A 22,368-nucleotide genomic window follows, 5' to 3' on the forward strand; every position below is an offset into this window, starting at 1 on the left:
CATTAAAGACTAAACCATAAACCCACATACTGGATTAAAACAACAGTTACCATAACAGTGGCATAACTAATAACCCTCAACATGTCATTATACTCTCAGTAGTCATGGGAACAGAATTGCAAGGCAGCAGTCTATTTTAATGCGGGTTATAATATGAGATTCAATCACCATGAATGAGAGGCTTTGAGGCGGACTGTCAGCCTAGTTCAATAGAGGCCTCGTAGCATAGTGTGTGTGTGTGTGTGTGTGTGTGTGTGTGTGTGTGTGTGTGTGTGTGTGTGTGTGTGTGTGTGTGTGTGTGTGTGTGTGTGTGTGTGTGTGTGTGTGTGTGTGTGTGTGTGTGTGTGTGTGTTAGACATGAGAAGCTGTAATAGGCAGTGGGTCTGACCCCGTTACAATGAGAGGAGGGTCATTAAAACAGTAATTACAGGGTTGTTAACGAATAAACAACAAACGGGTTTGGAAATAATGGAAATGATGTGAAGGTCTCCAGCTGCAAATGCAGAAAGAGAGACAGATGGAGAGAGGAGGGGCAGGGGGTGGAGAGAGACAGAGAGAGTGGGTGATGGAGGGAGAGAGAGAGGGATGGAGAGGAGAGAGTAAACGAGAGAGAGAGTGGGTGATGGAGGGAGAGAGAGAGGGATGGAGAGGAGAGAGTAAAGGAGAGAGAGTGGGTGATGGAGGGAGAGAGAGAGGGATGGAGAGGAGAGAGTAAAGGAGAGAGAGTGGGTGATGGAGGGAGAGAGGGATGGAAGAAAGGTCCCCCATATGCAAAACTCTAACAATCAGAATACTGTACAGAAATCACAAACTTTAATACAAGTTATCATGTTCTCCTGCATAACTCAGACAACGTGAAGAATATACAGAACATTAATTATTGTAGATAACAGTTTCACTTAGGGAATGTTGGGCCAAGTTCTAGAACATTGGGCCAGGTTCTAGAATCCATAGAAATATAATCCATATATCCTTTCTAGAGGCCATAGAAACAGAATATATACAATGTTATAGATATTTATATGTGTTAGGCCAGATGCTATTCTGCAGGTTCTACAATGTTAGGCCCGGTTCTAGAATGTTCAGATTCAAGATTGTCAGGCCAGATTCTAGAATGTTAGGCCAGGTTCTAGAATGTTAGGCCAGATTCTGTATGGTCTGTAGTCTATCTTGGTAGAGAGCGTGGAACAGCTGGGCTAGACTCAGAAAGGGAGCTTCACAGTTCTCCATCTCCTTCTGCAATACAGATGCCATGCACACACACATACACACAGAATGAGAAACATTTGAATCATCGCTTTGTTAGAGGGTATACTGTTTTTGGACTTGGTGTTGGCACTTTGGCTCCAGAAGCCTATGAGCTTGTCTGTTGTGTCCAGGTGTGGGTGCACTCACAGCGGACGTCTCGTGGTACTGCAGCCCCTGGCTTTGGGCCCACTCCTGGGCCACCGAGGTCTCCACCTCCTTCCGCGAGGACAGGTCCGACTTGTTACCCACCAACACACCTGAACGTCACAACAACAACAACAACACGCACACACACACACACACACAAACACACACACAAACACACACAAACACACACACAAAGAGCACTAAGATCAAGTACCTCCAGATACAGGGGGTCAGAGCTGAGGTGTGTGTGGTACCTGGGATGTGCAGACCCTGGCAGTGGGCCCTGACCCTCTCCAGCCAGCGACCACAGTTACTGAATGACAGCTCACTGCTCACGTCAAACACCAGACACAACACAGACGGCTGGCCCCACTGTAGAGGGATAGAGGGAGGGATGGGGAGAGAGGGGGTGAGAGAGGGCGAAAGAAGGGGGAGTGAAAGAGAGAGAGATCAAGAGGCGGTGATGGAGGGTGAAAGAGGGGGGTGGAAACATTGAATATTGCATTCATTTAACATTCAGCAAAAGAGAGAGGAAGAGAGAGGTATGAGAGAGGGAAGAGAGATGTGAAGAGAGGGATGAGAGAGGGAAGAGAGATGTGAAGAGAGAGGGAAGAGAGAGGGAAGAGAGATGATGAGAGAGGGAGAGGGAAGAGAGATGTGAAGAGAGAGGGAGAGGATGAGAGAGGGAAGAGAGAGAGAGAGGGAGAGAGAGGGAAGAGAGATGTGAAGAGAGAGGGATGAGAGAGGGAAGAGAGATGTGAAGAGAGAGGGATGAGAGAGGGAAGAGAGATGTGAAGAGAGAGGGATGAGAGAGGGAAGAGAGATGTGAAGAGAGAGGGATGAGAGAGGGATGAGTGATGTGAAGAGAGAGGGATGAGAGAGGGAAGAGAGATGTGAAGAGAGAGGGATGAGAGAGGGAAGAGAGATGTGAAGAGAGAGGGATGAGAGAGGGAAGAGAGATGGGATGAGAGAGGGATGAGTGATGTGAAGAGAGAGGGATGAGAGGGAAGAGAGAGGGAAGAGAGATGTGAAGAGAGAGGGATGAGAGAGGGAAGAGCGATGTGAAGAGAGAGGGATGAGAGAGGGAAGAGAGATGTGAAGAGAGAGGGACGAGAGAGGGAAGAGAGATGTGAAGAGAGAGGGACGAGAGAGGGAAGAGAGATGTGAAGAGAGAGGGATGAGAGAGGGAAGAGCGATGTGAAGAGAGAGGGATGAGAGAGGGAAGAGATGTGAAGAGAGAGGGATGAGAGAGGGAAGAGAGATGTGAAGAGAGAGGGATGAGAGAGGGAAGAGAGATGTGAAGAGAGAGGGATGAGAGAGGGAAGAGAGATGTGAAGAGAGAGGGACGAGAGAGGGAAGAGATGTGAAGAGAGAGGGATGAGAGAGGGAAGAGGGAAGTCGTGAATCCTTTGTAACTTTGAAGAGTAGATAAGTAGTGGGCCTCACCAACTTCTCACATGCTTCAACAAAGGTTTCCCTCCCGGCAGAGTCAAAGATGTACAGTTCCTGAGAGGGAGAGAGAAAGAGACAGAGAAATACTGTCAATCATCACAAAGTTATTTTCAGTATGAAACAACTCCAGATTGGTGGCTTTTGTAAACAGCCTAGCTTCTAGCCAATATAGAGGGAGTGTGGGAGTCAGTCTGGGGAGCGTGTACTCACCACACTGTCGCTGGTCTCTGGGATGTTCACTGACTTCACAACCAGTTCCACTCCAGCCGTCTAGAAAACAACCACACAACAACCTAAGCCCAACCATCACACAACAGGCACAACACAACCGAAATCCAACCATCATCACGCAACCACAACGCAACCATCGTAAAATAACCACACAACAACGTAAACCCAACCATCGTAAAATAACCACACAACAACGTAAACCCAACCATCGTAAAATAACCACACAACAACGTAAACCCAACCATCGTAAAATAACCACACAACAACGTAAACGTACTTTGACACAGGAGGAGGAGGAAGGGTGGGTGTGTTTTAAGGCTGCACACCGCCCTAATTCTTATAGTTGATGTGTTTTTTCTCCGCTTGCCTCCGACACACAACAAGCCTTGTCACTCAAGCAGCACCGCTCCTCCCCCTCGCTGTTAGATTCACTAGACATTCTGTTCTGTTGGGTCAAATCCAGTCAACAGACAAGTTGTTCCAAACAAGAACGATGCTGCTTTCCACTTTTCTTCTTTATATAAATCATTCTATTTCTAGGATCCCAACATTCCACCCAAGTGATTTGATTTATACAGTGGATTGCGAAAGTGTTCACCCCCCCCCCCCCTCCCCACCCAACCAGCAATTACATCTGCAAGACTGTTGGGGAATGTCTCTATAAGCTTGGCACATCGAGCCACTGGGATTTATGCCCATTCTTCAAGGCAAAACTGCTCCAGCTCCTTTAAGTTGGATGAGTTCCACTGGTGTATAGCAATCTTTAAGTCATACCACAGATTCTCAATTGGATTGAGGTCTGGGCTTTGACTAGGCCATTCCAAGACATTTAAATGTTTCCCCTTAAACCACTCGTGTTGCTTTATCAGTATGCTTAGGGTCATTGTCCTGCTGGGTCCCAGTCTCAAACCTCTGGAAGACTGAAACAGGTTTCCCTCAAGAATGTCTCTGTATTTAGCACCATCCATCATTCCTTCAATTCTGACCAGTTTCCCTGCCGATGAAAAACATCCTCACAGCATGATACTGCCACCACCATGCTTAACAGTGGGGATGGTCTTCTCGGGGTGATGAGGTGTTGGGTTTGCGTTTTCCTTAATTGCCAAAAAGCAAAATTTTAGTCTCATCTGACCAGAGTACCTTCTTTCATATGTTTGGGGAATCTCCCACATGCCTTTTTGTGAACACCAAATGTGTTTGCTTATTTTTTTCTTTAAGCAATGGCTTTTTTCTGGCCACTCTTCCGTAAAGTCCAACTCTGTGGGGTGTACAGCTTAAAGTGGTCCTATGGACAGATACTCCAATCTCCGCTGTGGAGCTTTTACAGCTCCTTCAGGGTTATCTTTGGTCTCTTTGTTGCCTCTCTGATTAATGCCCTCCTTGCCTGGTCCGTGAGTTTTGGTGGGCGGCCCTCTTGTCAGGTTTGTTGTGGTCCCATATTATTTCCATTTTTTAATCATGGATTTAATGGTGCTCCGTGGGATGTTCAAAGTTTCTGATATTTTCATATAACCCAACCCTGATCTGTACTTCTCCACAACTCTGTCCCCGACCTGTTTGGAGAGCTTCTTGCTCTTCATGGTGCCGCTTGCTTGGTGGTCTTGCAGACTCTGGGGCCTTTCAGAACATATACTGAGATCATGTGACACTAAGATTGCACAAAGGGGGACTTTATTTAACTAATTATGTGACTTATGAAGGCAATCGGTTGCACCTGATCTTATTTAGGGGCTTCATAGCAAAGGGGGTGAATACATATGCAAGCACCACTTTTCCATTAAAAAAAAATATACATTTATATTTTTAAACAAGTATTCTTTTAAATTTCACATCACCAATTTGCACTAATTTGTGTATGTCCATTACATGAAATCAAAATAAAAATCCATCCAAATTACAGGTTGTAATGCAACAAAATAGGAAAAACGCCAAGGGGATGAATACTTTTGCGAGGCACTGTATTGCACGTCAAATCCTAATCGTAATACTTAGTAAAAAAATTATAATGATATTTTTCCCCATATAGTGCAGCCCTGGTGTGTGTGTGTACTTTGACACACGACACCTATCCAGTTCTATATCTGTGATAACCTTGGGGGAAAAAGGAAGGTAGTGTTTTCATTTGGTCCTTTGTAGCTCAGTTGGTACCAGCATGGCACTTGCAACAGCAGGGTAAGTGGGTTCGATTCCCGAGACCACTCATACGTAAAATATATGCACGCATGACTGTAAGTCGCTTTGGATAAAAGTGTCTACTAAATGGCATATATTGATCTATATTATATATATATATATTATAATCACTGAAGTTCCTTTCCAAATGGCACCCTATTCCCTATATAGTGCACTATTTTTGTCCAAAGCATTATGGGTTAGATAGGGAATAGGGTGCCAATTTGGACAATTACATTTACTTATGATACTTAAGTATATTTAAAACCAAATATTTTTAGACTGTTAATCAAGTAGTATTTTATTGGGTGACTTTCACTTTTACTTGAGTAACTTTCTATTAAGGAATCTATACTTTTACAGAAGTATGACAATTTGGTACTTTTTCCACCACTGCCAAACACTAGGGAAGACTGAAACAGGCTCACTGCTCTACTCATCTGAGCCCAAGCCACGGAGCATGACTAACTTACACACATAACACACACACACACACACACACACACACACACACACACACACACACACACACACACACACACACACACACACACACACACACACACACACACACACACACACACACACACACACACACACACACACACACACACACACACACACACACACACACACACACACAAATGGACAAAATGGCGCCGATAGACATGGATGCCCTTTTCCTGGCTCGTAAGCAACTTTGTAGTATTTATACATATTTTAGTGTTATTTCTTGCATTATTTGCCGAGAAGTTTTCCTGCATTATTATCTACAGCCGAAAATAACTTTTGGATATTGGATTGGCTGCCTCTCCTTCCAGTTCTCTGCTGCCAATGACTGGAACGAACTACAACAATCTCTGAAACTGGAAACACTTATCTCCCTCACTAGCTTTAAGCACCAACTGTCAGAGCATCTTACAGATTACTGCACCTGTACATAGCCCACCTATAATTTAGCCCAAACAACTACCTCTTTCCCAACTGTATTTCATCTATTTATTTATTTTGCTCCTTTGCACCCCATTATTTTTTATTTCTACTTTGCACAGTCTTCCATTGCAAAACTACCATTCCAGTGTTTTACTTGCTATATTGTATTTACTTTGCCACCATGGCCTTTTTTGCCTTTACCTCCCTTCTCACCTCATTTGCTCACAATGTATATAGACTTGTTTATACTGTATTATTGACTGTATGTTTGTTTTACTCCATGTGTAACTCTGTGTCGTTGTATCTGTCGAACTGCTTTGCTTTATCTTGGCCAGGTCGCAATTGTAAATGAGAACTTGTTCTCAACTTGCCTACCTGGTTAAATAAAGGTGAAAAAAAAAAAAAAATAAACATTGACGGTCACTCACCAGCATTTCCACCAAAAATACGACTTTCCTGATTGGGATCCTTTGTTCGCACCCCCCCAAGGCAAATCCAATCATCCCAGCAGCTGCTACAAGGCAACACCAACGGAGAAGAGGTGTGCGGAGTGGAATTTTGGTCCCACTCAGGAGGTATGCATATCATCCACACCTTGCGTGTATATTACTCGCTAATGTTCAGTCCATGGACAATAAAGTAGACGAGCTCAGGGCGAGGATCTCCTTCTAGAGAGACATCAGGAACTGTAACGCAGTCTGTTTCACAGAATCATAGCTCTCCAGATATACTGTCCCCATCCATACAGCCAGCTGGGTTGTCAGTACATCGCATGGACAGGAACAAAGAACTGTCCGGGGAAAAAGAAAGGCGGAGGTGTATGTTTCTTGATGAACTACTCATGGTGCGATTGTGGTAACATATAGGAACTCAAGTCCTTTTGTTCCCTCGACCTGGAAGACCTCACAATCAAATGCCGACCACATTACCTTCCTTGAAAATTATCTTAGATCATCATCACAGCCGTGTATATTCCCCCTAAAACCGACACCATGACGCCTCTCAAGGAACTACACTGGACTTTGTGCAAATTGGAAACCGCATATCCTGAGGCCACATTTATTGTAGCAGGTACATCACTGGGGCTAAGCTGCCTGCCACCCAGGACCTCTACACCAGGCGGTGTCAGAGGAAAGAAAGTGTCAGAGGAAGGCCCTAAAAATTGTCAAAGACCCCAGCCACCCCAGTCATAGACTGTTCTCTCTACTACCGCATGGCAAGCGGTACCGGAGTGCCAAGTCTAGGACAAAAAGGCTTCTCAATAGTTTTTACCCCCAAGCCATAAGAATCCTGAACAGGTAATCAAATGGCTACCCGGACTATTTGCATTGTGTGCCCCCCCAAACCCTCTTTTTACGCTGCTGCTACAATATTTGCATTGTCACTTTAACTATACATTCATGTACATACTAACCCAATTGGGCCAACCAACCAGTGCTCCCGCACATTGGCTAACCGGGCTATCTGCATTGTGGCCCGCCAACCCCTATTTTACACTACTACTACTCTCTGTTCATCATATATGCATAGTCACTTTAACCATATCTACATGTACATACTACCTCAATCAGCCTGACTAACCGGTGTCTGTATGTAGCCTCGCTACCTTTATAGCCTTGCTACTGTGTATATCCTGTCTTTTTACTGTTGTTTTATTTCTTTACTTAACACCTTTTTTGCACTATTGGTTAGAGCCTGTAAGTAAGCATTTCACTGTAAGGTCTATTGCATTCCTGGCCGTTGTATTCGGCGCACGTGACAAATAAACTTTGATTTGATTTGAGTTAATCAGGAAGTGCATAAGTGATATGGTTCCCACTGTGACAATTAAAACCTATCCAAACCAAAAACCATGGATAGATGGCAGCATTCGCACAAAACTGAAAGCGCGAAACACCGCATTTAACCACGGCAAGGTGACTGGGACATGGACGAGTACAAACAGTCCAGCTATGTCCTCTGTAAGGCAATGAAACAGGAAAAACAGTACTACAATCACACAGTACTACAATCACACAGTACTACAATCACACAGTACTACAATCAAACAGGCAAAACAGTACTACAATCACACAGTACTACAATCAAACAGTACTAGAATCAAACAATACTAGAATCAAATAGTCCTACAATCAAACAGGCAAAATAGTACTACGATCACACAGTACTACAACCAAACAGTACTACAATCAAACAGTACTACAATCAAACAGTACCACAATCACACAGTACTACAATCACACAGTACTACAATCAAACAGTACCACAATCAAACGGTACTACAATCAAGCAGTACTACAATCAAAAAGGCAAAACAGTACCACAATCACACAGTACTACAATCACACAGTACTACAATCAAACAGTACTACAATCAAGCAGTACTACAATCAAACAGGCAAAACAGTACCACAATCACACAGTACTACAATCAAACAGTACTACAATCAAACAGTACTACAATCAAACAGTACTACAATCAAACAGTACTACAATCAAGCAGTACTACAATCAAACAGGCAAAACAGTACTACAATCAAACAGGCAAAACTGTACTACAGGCCTGCAACGAAAATATGCGGACTCTCCTTCACTGCAGCCGAGGTGAGTAAAACATTTAAACGTGTTAACCCTCGCAAGGCTGCAGGCCCAGGCGGCATCCCCAGCCGCGCCCTCAGAGCATGCGCAGACCAGCTGACCGGTGTGTTTACGGACATATTCAATCAATCCCTATACCAGTCTGCTGTTCCCACATGCTTCAAGAGGGCCACCATTGTTGTTCCTGTTCCCAAGAAAGCTAAGGTAACTGAGCTTAACGACTACCGCCCCGTAGCACTCACTTCCGTCATCATGAAGTGCTTTGAGAGACTAGTCAAGGACCATCCACCCTACCTGACACCCTAGACCCATTCCAATTTGCTTACCGCCCAAATAGGTCCACAGACGATGCGATCTCAACCACACTGCCCTAACCCATATGGACAAGAGGAATACCTATGTGAGAATGCTGTTCATCGACTACAGCTCGGCATTCAACACCATAGTACCCTCCAAGCTCGTCATCAAGCTCGAGACCCTGGGTCTCGACCCCGCCCTGTGCAACTGGGTACTGGACTTCCTGACGGGCCGCCCCCAGGTGGTGAGGGTAGGCAACAACATCTCCACCCCGCTGATCCTCAACACTGGGGCCCCACAAGGGTGCGTTCTGAGCCCTCTCCTGTACTCCCTGTTCACCCACGACTGCGTGGCCACGCATGCCTCCAACTCAATCATCAAGTTTGCGGACGACACAACAGTGGTAGGCTTGATTACCAACAACGACGAGACGGCCTACAGGGAGGAGGTGAGGGCCCTCGGAGTGTGGTGTCAGGAAAATAACCTCACACGCAATGACAACAAAACTAAGGAGATGATTGTGGACTTCAGGAAACAGCAGAGGGAACACCCCCCTATCCACATCGATGGAACAGTAGTGGAGAGGGTAGTAAGTTTTAAGTTCCTCGGCATACACATCACAGACAAACTGAATTGGTCCACTCGCACAGACAGCATCGTGAAGAAGGCGCAGCAGCGCCTCTTCAACCTCAGGAGGCTGAAGAAATTTGGCTTGTCACCAAAAGCACTCACAAACTTCTACAGATGCACAATCGAGAGCATCCTGGCGGGCTGTATCACTGCCTGGTACGGCAACTGCTCCGCCCACAACCGTAAGGCTCTCCAGAGGGTAGTGAGGTCTGCACAACGCATCACCGGGGGCAAACTACCTGCCCTCCAGGACACCTACACCACCCGATGTTACAGGAAGGCCATAATGATAATCAAGGACAACAACCACCCGAGCCACTGCCTGTTCACCCCGCTATCAACCAGAAGTCGAGATCAGTACAGGTGCATCAAAGCTGGGACCGAGAGACTGAAAAACAGCTTCTATCTCAAGGCCATCAGACTGTTAAACAGCCACCACTAACATTGAGTGGCTGCTGCCAACACACTGACACTGACTCAACTCCAGCCACTTTAATAATGGGAAATGATGGGAAATGATGTCAAATATATCACTAGCCATTTTAAACAATGCTACCTAATATAATGTTTACATACCCTACATTATTCATCTCATATGCATATGTATATACTGTACTCTATATAATCTACTGCATCCTTATGTAATACATGTATCATTAGCCACTTTAACTATGCCACTTTGTTTACATACTCATCTCATATGTATATACTGTACTCGATACCATCTACTGTATCTTGCCTATGCTGCTCTGTACCATCACTCATTCATATATCTTTATGTACATATTCTTTATCCCCTTACACTGTGTATAAGACAGTAGTTTTGGAATTGTTAGTTAGATTACTTGTTGGTTATTACTGCATTGTCGGAACTAGAAGCACAAGCATTTCGCTACACTCGCATTAACATCTGCTAACCATGTGTATGTGACAAATAAAATTTGATTTGATTTGAAACAGTACTACAATCAAACAGGCAAAACAGTACTACAATCAAACAGGCAAAACAGTACTACAATCAAACAGACAAAACAGTACTACAAGCAAACAGGCAAAACTGTACTACAATCAAACAGTACTACAATCAAACAGGCAAAACAGTACTACAATCAAACAGGCAAAACTGTACTACAATCAAACAGTACTACAATCAAACAGGCAAAACAGTACTACAATCAAACAGGCAAAACTGTACTACAATCAAACAGTACTACAATCAAACAGGCAAAACTGTACTACAATCAAACAGTACTACAATCAAACAGACAAAACAGTACTACAATCAAACAGGCAAAACTGTACTACAATCAAACAGTACTACAATCAAACAGGCAAAACTGTACTACAATCAAACAGGCAAAACAGTATTACAATCAAACAGGAAAAAGAGTACTACAATTAAACAGGCAAAACTGTACTACAATCAAACAGTACTACAATCAAACAGGCAAAACAGTACTACAATCAAACAGTGCTACAATCAAACAGACAAAACAGTACTACAATCAAACAGGCAAAACTGTACAACAATCAAACAGTACTACAATCAAACAGGCAAAACAGTACTACAATCAAACAGGCAAAACTGTACTACAATCAAACAGTACTACAATCAAACAGGCAAAACAGTACTACAATCAAACAGGCAAAACTGTACTACAATCAAACAGGCAAAACAGTACTACAATCAAACAGTACTACAATTAAACAGGAAAAACTGTACTACAATCAAACAGTACTACAATGAAACAGGCAAAACAGTACTACAATGAAACAGGCAAAACAGTACTACAATGAAACAGGCAAAACAGTACTACAATCAAAAAATACTACAATCAAACAGGCAAAACAGTTCTACAATCAAACAGGCAAAACTGTACTACAATCAAACAGACAAAACTGTACTACAATCAAACAGACAAAACAGTACTACAATCAAACAGTACTACAATCAAACAGGCAAAACTGTACTACAATCAAACAGGCAAAACAGTACTAAAATCAAACAGTACTACAATCAAACAGGAAAAACAGTACTACAATCAAACAGTACTACTAAGCTATATTGACTTTGCTATATGGGCTTTAAGGTCATAACAAGGATCATTTTGATATTTGAATACTTGAAGTATCAAAAACATATCAAGAAATGATAGAGCAAAACAACCGACATGTACCTGTACATCCAGCTGAAGTCAGAAGTTTACATACACTTTGGTTGGAGTCATTAAAACTCGTTTCTCAACCATTCCACAAATTTCTTGTTAACAAACTATAGTTTTGGCAAGTCGGTTAGAACATCTACTTTGTGCATGACACAAGTAATTTTTCCAAAAGTTGTTTACAGACAGATTATTTCACTGATAATTCACTGTATCAAAATTCCAGTGGGTCAGAAGATTACATACATTAAGTTCACTGTGTATTTAAACAGCTTGGAAAATTTCTGAAAAGGATGTCATGAGGTGGAGGTGTATCTGTGGATGTATTTCAAGGCCTACCTTCAAACTCAGTGCCTCTTTGCTTAACATCATGGGGAAATCAAAAGAAATCAGCCAAGACCTCAGAAAAAAAACATTGTAGACCTCCACAAGTCTGGTTCATCCTTGGGAGCAATTTCCAAATGCCTGAAGGTACCACGTTCATCTGTACAAACAATAGTAAGCAAGTATAAACACCATGGGACCACGCAGCCGTCATACCACTCAGGAAGGAGACGCGTTCTGTCTCCTAGAGACGAACGTACTTTGGTGTGAAAAGTGTAAATCAATCCCAGAACACCAGCAAAGGGCCTTGTGAAGATGCTGGAGGAAACAGGCACAAAAGTATCTATATCCACAGTAAAACGAGTCCTATATCGACATTACCTGAATGGTCGCTCAGCAAGGAAGAAGCCACTGCTCCAAAACCGGCAGAAAAAAACCCAGACTTTGGTTTGCAACTGCACATGGGGACAAAGATCGTACTTTTTGGAGAAATGTCCTCTGGTCTGATGAAACAAAAATAGAACTGTTTGGCCATAATGACCATCGTTATGTTTGGAGGAAAAAGGGGGACGTTTGTAAGCTGAAGAACACCATCCCAACCGTGAAGCATGGGGTGGCAGCATCATGTTGTGGGGGTGCTTTGCTGCAGGAGGGTCTGGTGCACTTCCCAAAATAGATGGCATCATGAGGTTGGAAAATGATGTGGATATATATATTGAAGCAACATCTCAAGACATCAGTCAGGAAGTTAAAGTTTGGTCGCAAATGGGTCTTCCAAATGGACAACGACCCCAAACATACCTCCAAAGTTGTGGCAAAATGGCTTAAGGACAACAAAGTCAAGGTATTTGAGTGGCCATCACAAAGCCCTGACCTCAAATCCTATTGAAAATTTGTGGGCAGAACTGACAAAGTGTGCGTGAGCAAGGAGGCCTACAAACCTGACTCAGTTACACCAGCTCTGTCAGGAGGAATGGGTTTACAATGTATGTAAACTTCTGACGCTCTGGGAATGTGATGAAAGAAATAAAAGCATTCTCTCAACTATTATTCTGACATTTCACATTTTTAAAATAAAGTATTGATCCTAACTGACCTAAGACAGGGAATTTTTACTCAGATTAAATGTCAAGAATTGTGAAAAACTGAGTTTAAATGTATTTGGCTAACATGTATGTACGCTTCCGACTTCAACTGTACAGTCGTGGCCAAAAATGTTGAGAATGACACAAATATACATTTTCAAAGTCTGCTGCCTCATTTTGAATGATGGCAATTTGCATATAGTCCAGAATGTTATGAAGAGTGATCAGACGAATTGCAATTAATTGCAAAGTCCCTCTTTGCCATGCAAATGAGCTGAATCCCTCCCAAAAATATTTCAGCCCTGCCACAAAAGGATCAGCTGACATCATGTTAGTGATTCTCTCGTTAACACAGGTGTGAGTGTTGACGAGGACAAGGCTGGAGATCACTCTGTCATACTGATTGAGTTCAAATATCAGACTGGAAGCTTCAAAAGGAGGGTGGTGCTTGGAATCATTGTTCTTCCTCTGTCAACCATGGTTACCTGCAAGGAAACACATGCCATCATCATTGCTTTGCACAAAAAGGGCTTCACGGGCAAGGATATTGCTGACAGTAAGATTGCACCTAAATCAACCATTTATCGGATCATCAAGAATTTCAAGGAGAGTAATTCAATTGTTGTGAAGAAGGCTTCCGGGCGCCCAAGAATGTCCAGCAAGCGTCAGGACCGTCTCTTGAAGTTGATTCAGCTGCGGGATCAGGGCACCACCAGCACAGAGCTTGCTCAGGAATGGCAGCAGGCAGGTGTGAGTGCATCTGGACGTACAGTGAGGCAAAGACTTTTGGAGGATGGCCTGGCATCAAGAAGGGCAGCAAAGAAGCCACTTCTCTCCAGGAAAAACATCAGAGACAGACTGATATTCTACAAAAGGTACAGGGATTGGACTGCTGAAGACTGGGGTAAAGTCATTTTCTCTGATGAATCCCCTTTCCGATTGTTTGGGGCATCCCGAAAAAAGCTTGTCCGGAGAAGACAAGGTGAGCGCTACGATCAGTCCTGTGTCATGCCAACAGTAAAGCATCCTAACACCATTCATGTGTGGGGTTGCTTCTCAGCCAAGGGAGTGGACTCACTCACAATTTTGCCTAAGAACACAGCCATGAATAAAGAATCCTCCGAGAGCAACTTCTCCAAACCATCCAGGAACAGTTTGGTGATGAACAATGCATTTTCCAGCATAATGGAGCACCTTGCCATAAGGCAAAAGTGATAACTAAGTTGCTTGGGGAACAAAACATAGATATTTTGGGTCCATGGCCAGGAAACTCCCCAGACCTTAATCCCATTGAGAACTTGTGGTCATTCCTCAAGAGGCTGGTGGACAAACAAAAACCCACAAATTCTGACAAACTCCAGGCATTGATTATGCAAGAATGGGCTGTCATCAGTCAGGATGTGGCCCAGAAGTTAATTGACAGCATGCCAGGGCGGATTGCAGAGTTCTTGAAAAAGAAGGGTCAACACTGCAAATATTGAGTCTTTGCATCAACTTCATGTAATTGTCAATAAAAGCCTTTGACACTTATGAAATGCTTGGAAGTATACTTCAGTATTCCATAGTAACATCTGACAAAAATATCTAAAGACACTGAAGCAGCAAACTTTGTGGAAATTAATGTTTGCGTCATTCTCAAAACTTTTGGCCATGACTGTGTATACGACATATTCTATCCTACATATTCTACATATATACAACACATTCTATTGAGATACTGTCCATGTCTATACATCCCATCATATACATCTATATTTATATTCCGGACTCTGGCATTGCTCATCCTAATATTTATTTATTTATTAATTACATTATTTTACTTTAGATTGTGTGTATTGTTTTATAATGCCAGATATTACTTCACTGTTTGGAACATAAGCATTTCGCTATACCCGCAATAACATCTGCTACATATGTGTATGTTACCAATACAATTTGATTTGTGTGCAAGACTGCAGCCCACCGCCACACACACACACACACACACACACACACACACACACACACACACACACACACACACACACACACACACACACACACACACACACACACACACACACACACACACACACACACACACACACAAAAGACTGCATCCAACTGCGCACGCACACCCACACACTCTTCCTCAGCGATATTCCAACCAGCTAATACGGAGACGGAGTAATGAGCTGATGTGATGCATCATGGGAATTGGGAAGGCTCTCTCTCAGTGGAATGTCAATGAGAGCCTGTGCAGAATACATAAAGCTTGGTTGGGTGTGTTGTGAATTGCGTGTGCGTGTGCGTGTGCGTGTGTGTGTGTGTGTGTGTGTGTGTGTGTGTGTGTGTGTGTGTGTGTGTGTGTGTGTGTGTGTGTGTGTGTGTGTGTGTGTGTGTGTGTGTGTGTGTGAGTGAGTGAGTGAGTGAGTGAGTGAGTGAGTGAGTGAGTGAGTGAGTGAGTGAGTGAGTGAGTGAGTGAGAGAGAGAGGGAGAGAGAGACTGTCCGGTATAAATTGTGGATCAGATTGGTCGGTAGGTAACCTAACAGGCCATCTGACATTTGAGAGGAAGAGAACGTGAAGAGAATGGAATGGCTGCGGACCGGATGCTGCCTCCTGTCTGTCTGTCTGTCTGCCTATAACCTTTAGTCCAACAGACTGAACCCAGTTAGTTGGAGTCTGGGTAACATTCACATGCTGTGCGTGCGTGTGTACGTGTGTGTTGTATCATAATAATGTTCCCCAAAGTGATCTCTCCACTTTGACGGAGCTGTAGTGGAGCGGGTCGAGAGCTTCAAGTTTCTTAGTGTCCACATCACTAATTAATTATCATGTTCCACACAGTCGTGAAGAGGGCACAACAGTGCATCTTCTCCCTCAGGAGGCAGAAAAGATTTGGCATGAGCCCTCAGATCCTCAAAAAGTTATACAGCTGCACCATTGAGAGCATCTTGACTGGCTGCATTACCGCTTGGTATGGCAAATGCAGCGACCTCGAACGCAAATCACTACAGAGGGTGGTGCGGACAGACCAGTACATCACTGGTGCCAAGCTCCCTGCCATCCAGGACCTCTATATCAGGCAGTGTCAGAGAAAGGCCTGGAAAATGGTCAGACTTCAACCACCCATGCCATAGACTGTTCAATCTGACACTGTCTGGCAAATGGTACCGGAGCATCGGCTACAGCTTCTAACCCCTAAATAGACATCAGACTCCAAAACAGTTCATTAAATGGTTACCCAGACTATCTGCACGGAACCTATCTGCACACTACTAAACTGTATATGAGTATTTCCATAAAAAATGGAATGCAATGTGTGACTTTGGGATCAACATTTCAAAATGTTAATCATTTTATGCAGTTCCACATGTCTACTGAGAGGAATATATGCAAATTGTCCCATACGTCCACATACAACAACATAGGTGTCATGGCGTTGTCCTCTTTGGGTACAGCGAGCACCATCCCCTCTCTCTGTCTCCTACACTTAGGCTGCTGCGACCTCACATCATAAATTCCTGGAGGAGATTATCTCCTCATGGCCACAGTATAGCGAGAGAGTGAGTTTTCATTGAGAGTAAAGGAATTTCTTCCACCTCACAGAACTTGAGGTCCGAACAACATTTATGTTCTGGATAAGGTATAAAAGATTGGTGAAGAATCCAGCTACGAACTGGTCCGTTTGGTACAATTTTGTGAAACTCATGGGAGACAATACGGCCACAAAACCATAATGCTGTTTATACAATAACCTCAGATATGAGGCTTACATCTAATTGTTGTATAAGATGAATGAGTGAGGATGATACTGTTTGCGAAATTGTCTAATGGGATTTTGGACTGTTAAATGAAGGAAACTCCAATTCCCTTTGGAGTTTAACTAAATCAGAGGACCGCCCATGAGCACAGTTATGGTCTGGCGTCCTGGGACAGGCCCCTTTCTGCTCTTCCCGAATAAAAACCCCACCTTGAGAATTTCTCAACAGACCATGATTCTCTCAATTACGAGAGGACAAAGGTTGCAGAACAGCTTACCTCGATAACGAGAGGGCCAAGGTTTGAGACCAGACTGCTGAATCTTTTAACCATCCCACGTGGTTAAACTCTTAGACTATCGATACCGACAGAATAAGAACAAGTCTTTGATATTAATTACTAGTCTGCAGCTAGGAATTCGGTATCATTGAACGCAAAGACTGACAACCGCCGAAACCTCTATTCTATAACGACATGAATGAATGCCACTCTGAACTATCCATTCTAACCGCGACAGAGAGAGAGAGAGAGAGAGAGAGCTTAATATAGAACCCCCCACACACACACACAGCCAACCCCCAAAAAGCAGGAGAGAGAGAGAGAGAGAGAGAGAGAGAGAGAGAGAGAGAGAGGACGGACAGACTCTCCAACAGAAACTAACTTTTCAACAGAGATCCCGATTCCCGTTTATCCCTCTAGGGAAACTCCGTTATCATTTCCTTGTAACTATCTGCGGTTTGTTTATGCATTTCTGTGAATGACTTAGTTAGTAAATAAATGATTTAACACAATTGATGTATGGATGACTCATAGTGAAGACTGGGTTCGTGCAGATAACCAACAATTTACAATGTTTGGAATGAGACTAACGTGAGGTAAAGAAGAATTCATTGATCAGAAGACTAATGATCAGATATGAAAATATCTGAAAGTTATATTCGGAAAATTCTAACTTTATAATCTGAACATTTTCCTTGGTGCCCCTAGTACTTCCTAGTTAATTACAGTTACATGATTAATCAGTTTAATCGCGTAATAATAATTACAGAGTTATTTGATAAAGAATAATCTTCAGTTTAATGATGCCAAAGACACGACATAGGCCTAGGACTATTCATCCTTTAAGCAGGGTTCATACAGACATTGACAAGTCAAATTCAACTAGTTTTAGGGACTTTTTCAAGCACTTCATTGTAATTTTCAAGTTATACAATTGTGCGGCAGGTAGCCGATAGGATAAGAGCATTTTGCCAGTGGATAAGGTTGCTGGTTTGAATCCCGAGCCGACTAAATGAAATATCTGTCGATGTGCCCTTGAGCAAGGCACTTAAACCTAATCGTTCCTGTAAGTCGCTCTGGATAAGAGTGTCTGCTAAATTACTCAAATGCAATAATTTTGATTTATGTACATATAGGGCTTAATATAGAACCCCCCCACCACACACACACACAGCCAACCCCCCAAAAAGCATGCAAAAAGTGTCAAAAGTATGCCATTACCACTTTCAGAATAATACATGTTTTAGGCCTTGCCAATGCATTGATTTTGTCGTTATTATTATATTCCAAAATGTGTGAGAATAATGTGTCCTGACTAAATAAATAGGTTGCATGGATGGTGATGTTTCTGTAGACTCTGTGGCCTACGCAAGCACACATAATAAAGCCATCAATAGCGGTAGCATTAACCTCACCATCTCTGTTTTTAGAAAGCCAGGTTCCTTTTGTAATGGAAGGATTTGTTTGGAAAGCCAAGTTGAAGCCAGCATTAGATATTATTAATTTCTGAGCTCCAAGTTCCACTAGGCTACTTCAAACCCCTTGTATTGTTTAAAATTGCAGGTGTAACATGGAAACCGAAATGTATTTGTCATGTTATTCCATTACGAGCTCATAGCTCATGCTGCCACACATACCCTTGTAAAACTGACCATCCTACCAATCCTCGACTTTGGTGATGTCATTTACAAAATAGCCTCCAATACCCTACTCAATAAATTGGATGCGGTCTATCACAGTGCCATCTGTTTTGTCACCAAAGCCCCATATACTACACACCACTGCGACCTGTACGCTCTCGTTGGCTGGCTCTCACTTCATACTCGTCGCCAAACCCACTGGCTCCAGGTCATCTACAAGACCTTGCTAGGTAAAGTCCCCCCTTATCTCAGTTCGCTGGTCACTATAGCAGCACCCATTTGTAGCACGCGCTCCAGCAGGTATATCTCTCTGGTCACCCCCAAAACCAATTCTTCCTTTGGCCGCCGTTCTCTGCTGCCAATGACTGGAACGAACTACAAAAATCTCTGAAACTGGAAACACTTATCTCCCTCAGTAGCTTTATGTACCAGCTGTCGGAGCAGGTCACAAATTACTGCACCTGTACATAGCCCATCTATAATTTAGCCCAAACAACTACCTCTTTCCCTACTGTATTTATTTACTTATTTTGCTCCTTTGCATCCCATTATTTCTATCTCTACTTTGCACATTCTTCCACTGCAAATCAACCATTCCAGTGTTTTACTTGCTATATTGTATTTACTTTGCCACCATGGCCTTTTTTGCCTTTACCTCCCTTCTCACCTCACTTGGTCACATTGTATATAGACTTATTTGTCTACTATATTATTGACTGTATGTTGTATATAGACTTATTTGTCTACTATATTATTGACTGTATGTTTGTTTTACTCCATGTGTAACTCTGTGTTGTTGTATGTGTCGAACTGCTTTGCTTTATCTTGGCCAGGTCAAAATTGTAAATGAGAACTTGTTCTCAACTTGCCTACCTGGTTAAATAAAGGTGAAATGAAAATAAATATTGTGAAAGAGCCCACTAGGCTATGTAATTTGTTGTCACTATATCCAGAGTAATTCATAGGAATAGAGTTGGGTGTTGCGCAATCGCCTATCCTACACAATTAGGCACAGTAAGGGTCCAGTTTGAGGCATGGAAGCACAAACTCATTACCTTGATGCTTTTTCTCTGTTAAATCTAACGAGATCCTGCTGTAAATCAAGCAGACTACAAAACTACAACAGACGAGCAACATTGATTCGCTATAGGGATAATAGATCCAATGTGAATCCAGACACAACTGTCTTCACCGGAGTAAGGAATGAGACACCAAAACATTCTGGACATTCAGGAACACCTTTTTTCAGCACCTGGGCTGTTGTAGCATGGCATAGGCTATCACAACAGCTGTTCGTCACCTGGGCTGTTGTAGCATGGCATAGGCTATCACAACAGCTGTTCGTCACCTGGGCTGTTGTAGCATGGCATAGGCTATCACAACAGCTGTTCGTCACCTGGGCTGTTGTAGCATGGCATAGGCTATCACACAGCTGTTCTGACGATAAGGTCACCTGGGCTGCATGGCATAGGCTTCGTCACCTGGGCTGTTGTAGCATGGCATAGGCTATCACAACAGCTGTTCGTCACCTGGGCTGTTGTAGCATGGCATAGGCTATCACAACAGCTGTTCGTCACCTGGGCTGTTGTAGCATGGCATAGGCTATCACAACAGCTGTTCGTCACCTGGGCTGTTGTAGCATGGCATAGGCTATCACAACAGCTGTTCGTCACCTGGGCTGTTGCAGCATGGCATAGGCTATCACAACAGCTGTTCGTTACCTGGGCTGTTGCAGCATGGCATAGGCTATCACAACAGCTGTTCATCATTTGGCTGTGATTCGGAATATTCCTTCCTGGATCAGATGATGATGTGTGAAATGATCACGGCGTAATTAAACAGCTCGACACCAAATGCGCATCCAACAAGTATTATACATAATTATTGAAGAACCATGTTAATGACAGCCTCAATTTAGGTTTGAAGCATCAAGGTATGATCATTATTTCAGTTAGAAGCATTCTATGTGGGATTTGTTGAGCCCGTGAAAACTGTTTTCACCCGGTAACATAAGGAGACACACAATGTTATGTAGTTGCAGTGCATTTCTGAGATCACTATACACAAAAACAGTTTGACAGCTTGATCCAGGACTCTTACAGGGTTCAAGTTCAATGTCTAATTGAACTTATTAATGGTTAATACATGATATAACAACTTAGACTGCCATAAACGCAAGGACAGAAAAGTCATGTTTTATGTCACACCATTTAGGACAAATCCATCAAGACGACAACCATGATTTGATTTGTCTCTGTTCACTTAGACCGGTGTGTCACTACGCACACACTGACACCAGTGTGTTGTTGTTATGCAGTGTGTGTGTGGTCAATGAGTCATGTCATAGCTGACAACCCATCATTTCTGCAGACATCATTGAATCATAATTCTGAGCAGATATTTAACAGTTTTTGGAATATCAACACAGTTCTTCCAGTAAATGTGTTTTGGTAAAATGTTCAGTGCATATTGTTAAAAGTAGTCCTTGTGCATAGAGTTGTATGATTTGTTAAACTTTGAAATCAATGGTTTTTGTTTGGCATACATTTTAAGTGAAGAATCTGAGTTGGCAAGAGCACAAACAAACAGTTCTGGGAGACCAGGCTAGAGAGAGGCCAGTGTGTGTGTGTGTCAAAGTTATTTTCTCACCATACTGTAGTTCTTCTGGAAGTGTGCACCATCACTGCGGAACATCTGAGAGAGAGCACTTTTCCCCACTGCTGGATCTCCTGAAGAGGGGAAGGGTGGCCAAAGAGAGACAGAGAGATGAACAAACACCATTGTAAATACAACCTATATTTATGTTTATTTATTTTCCCTTTTGTACTTGAACTATTTGCACATTATTTCAACACTGCATTTAGACATAATATGACATTTGACATGGAATTTTGGATTTTTCACAAGTGTAATGTTTACTGTAAATGTTTTATTGTTTATTTAACTTTTGTTTAGGGTTAACCCTAACCCTATTTCACTTGCTTTGGCAATGTAAATATGTTTCCCATGACAATAAAGCCCCTTGAATTTAAATCGAATTGATAGACTTACATACGTCTCTTCCATGTTTACCCTAATCAAACGTGTAATCCTAGAGTTATGTAACTTGCAAATGCTTGTAAAACTGTGAGCTATCTAGGGTCTTTTCTAATTTAGCTAGTTAGCTACTCTGTCCTATCCAAAGTTTTGCAAGCTAGCCTAACTCTCAGCTACTTTCTTTACAGTACAGACGTTGTCATTCCCAAATCAACTTCTTAGCAACGAATACATTTCTAAATCTTACCTACAAGAAGGCACCTTGCTCTTAATTTCACCATGGCAGCGTACAAACAAATAAATATATTAGCAGAATCTTCAAAACTGCTTTGTGTTTTTAATTTTACGCTACAGAATCTTCCTTCCGCCTCGGCAACATGGACACGACGCG

At 42.8% G+C, this 22,368-nt stretch overlaps 1 protein-coding gene across 1 annotated transcript; it reads right to left on the reverse strand.

The window, feature by feature from the left end:
- Window positions 1–791: 791 nt before the first annotated feature.
- Window positions 792–22,368, reverse strand: ift27 (intraflagellar transport 27 homolog (Chlamydomonas)). Its single transcript, XM_046311753.1, has 7 exons — window positions 22,225–22,368; window positions 21,591–21,670; window positions 3,058–3,117; window positions 2,842–2,901; window positions 1,650–1,767; window positions 1,396–1,505; window positions 792–1,236 (listed from the first exon to the last, which is right to left on the reverse strand). The coding sequence occupies exons 1-7, from the start codon at window positions 22,256–22,258 to the stop codon at window positions 1,138–1,140; spliced, it is 561 nt and encodes a 186-aa protein (XP_046167709.1). The 5' UTR covers window positions 22,259–22,368; the 3' UTR covers window positions 792–1,137.

The sequence above is a fragment of the Oncorhynchus gorbuscha genome, linkage group LG18 (assembly GCF_021184085.1).
Source record: "Oncorhynchus gorbuscha isolate QuinsamMale2020 ecotype Even-year linkage group LG18, OgorEven_v1.0, whole genome shotgun sequence".
NCBI classification, from domain to species: Eukaryota; Metazoa; Chordata; class Actinopteri; order Salmoniformes; family Salmonidae; genus Oncorhynchus; species Oncorhynchus gorbuscha.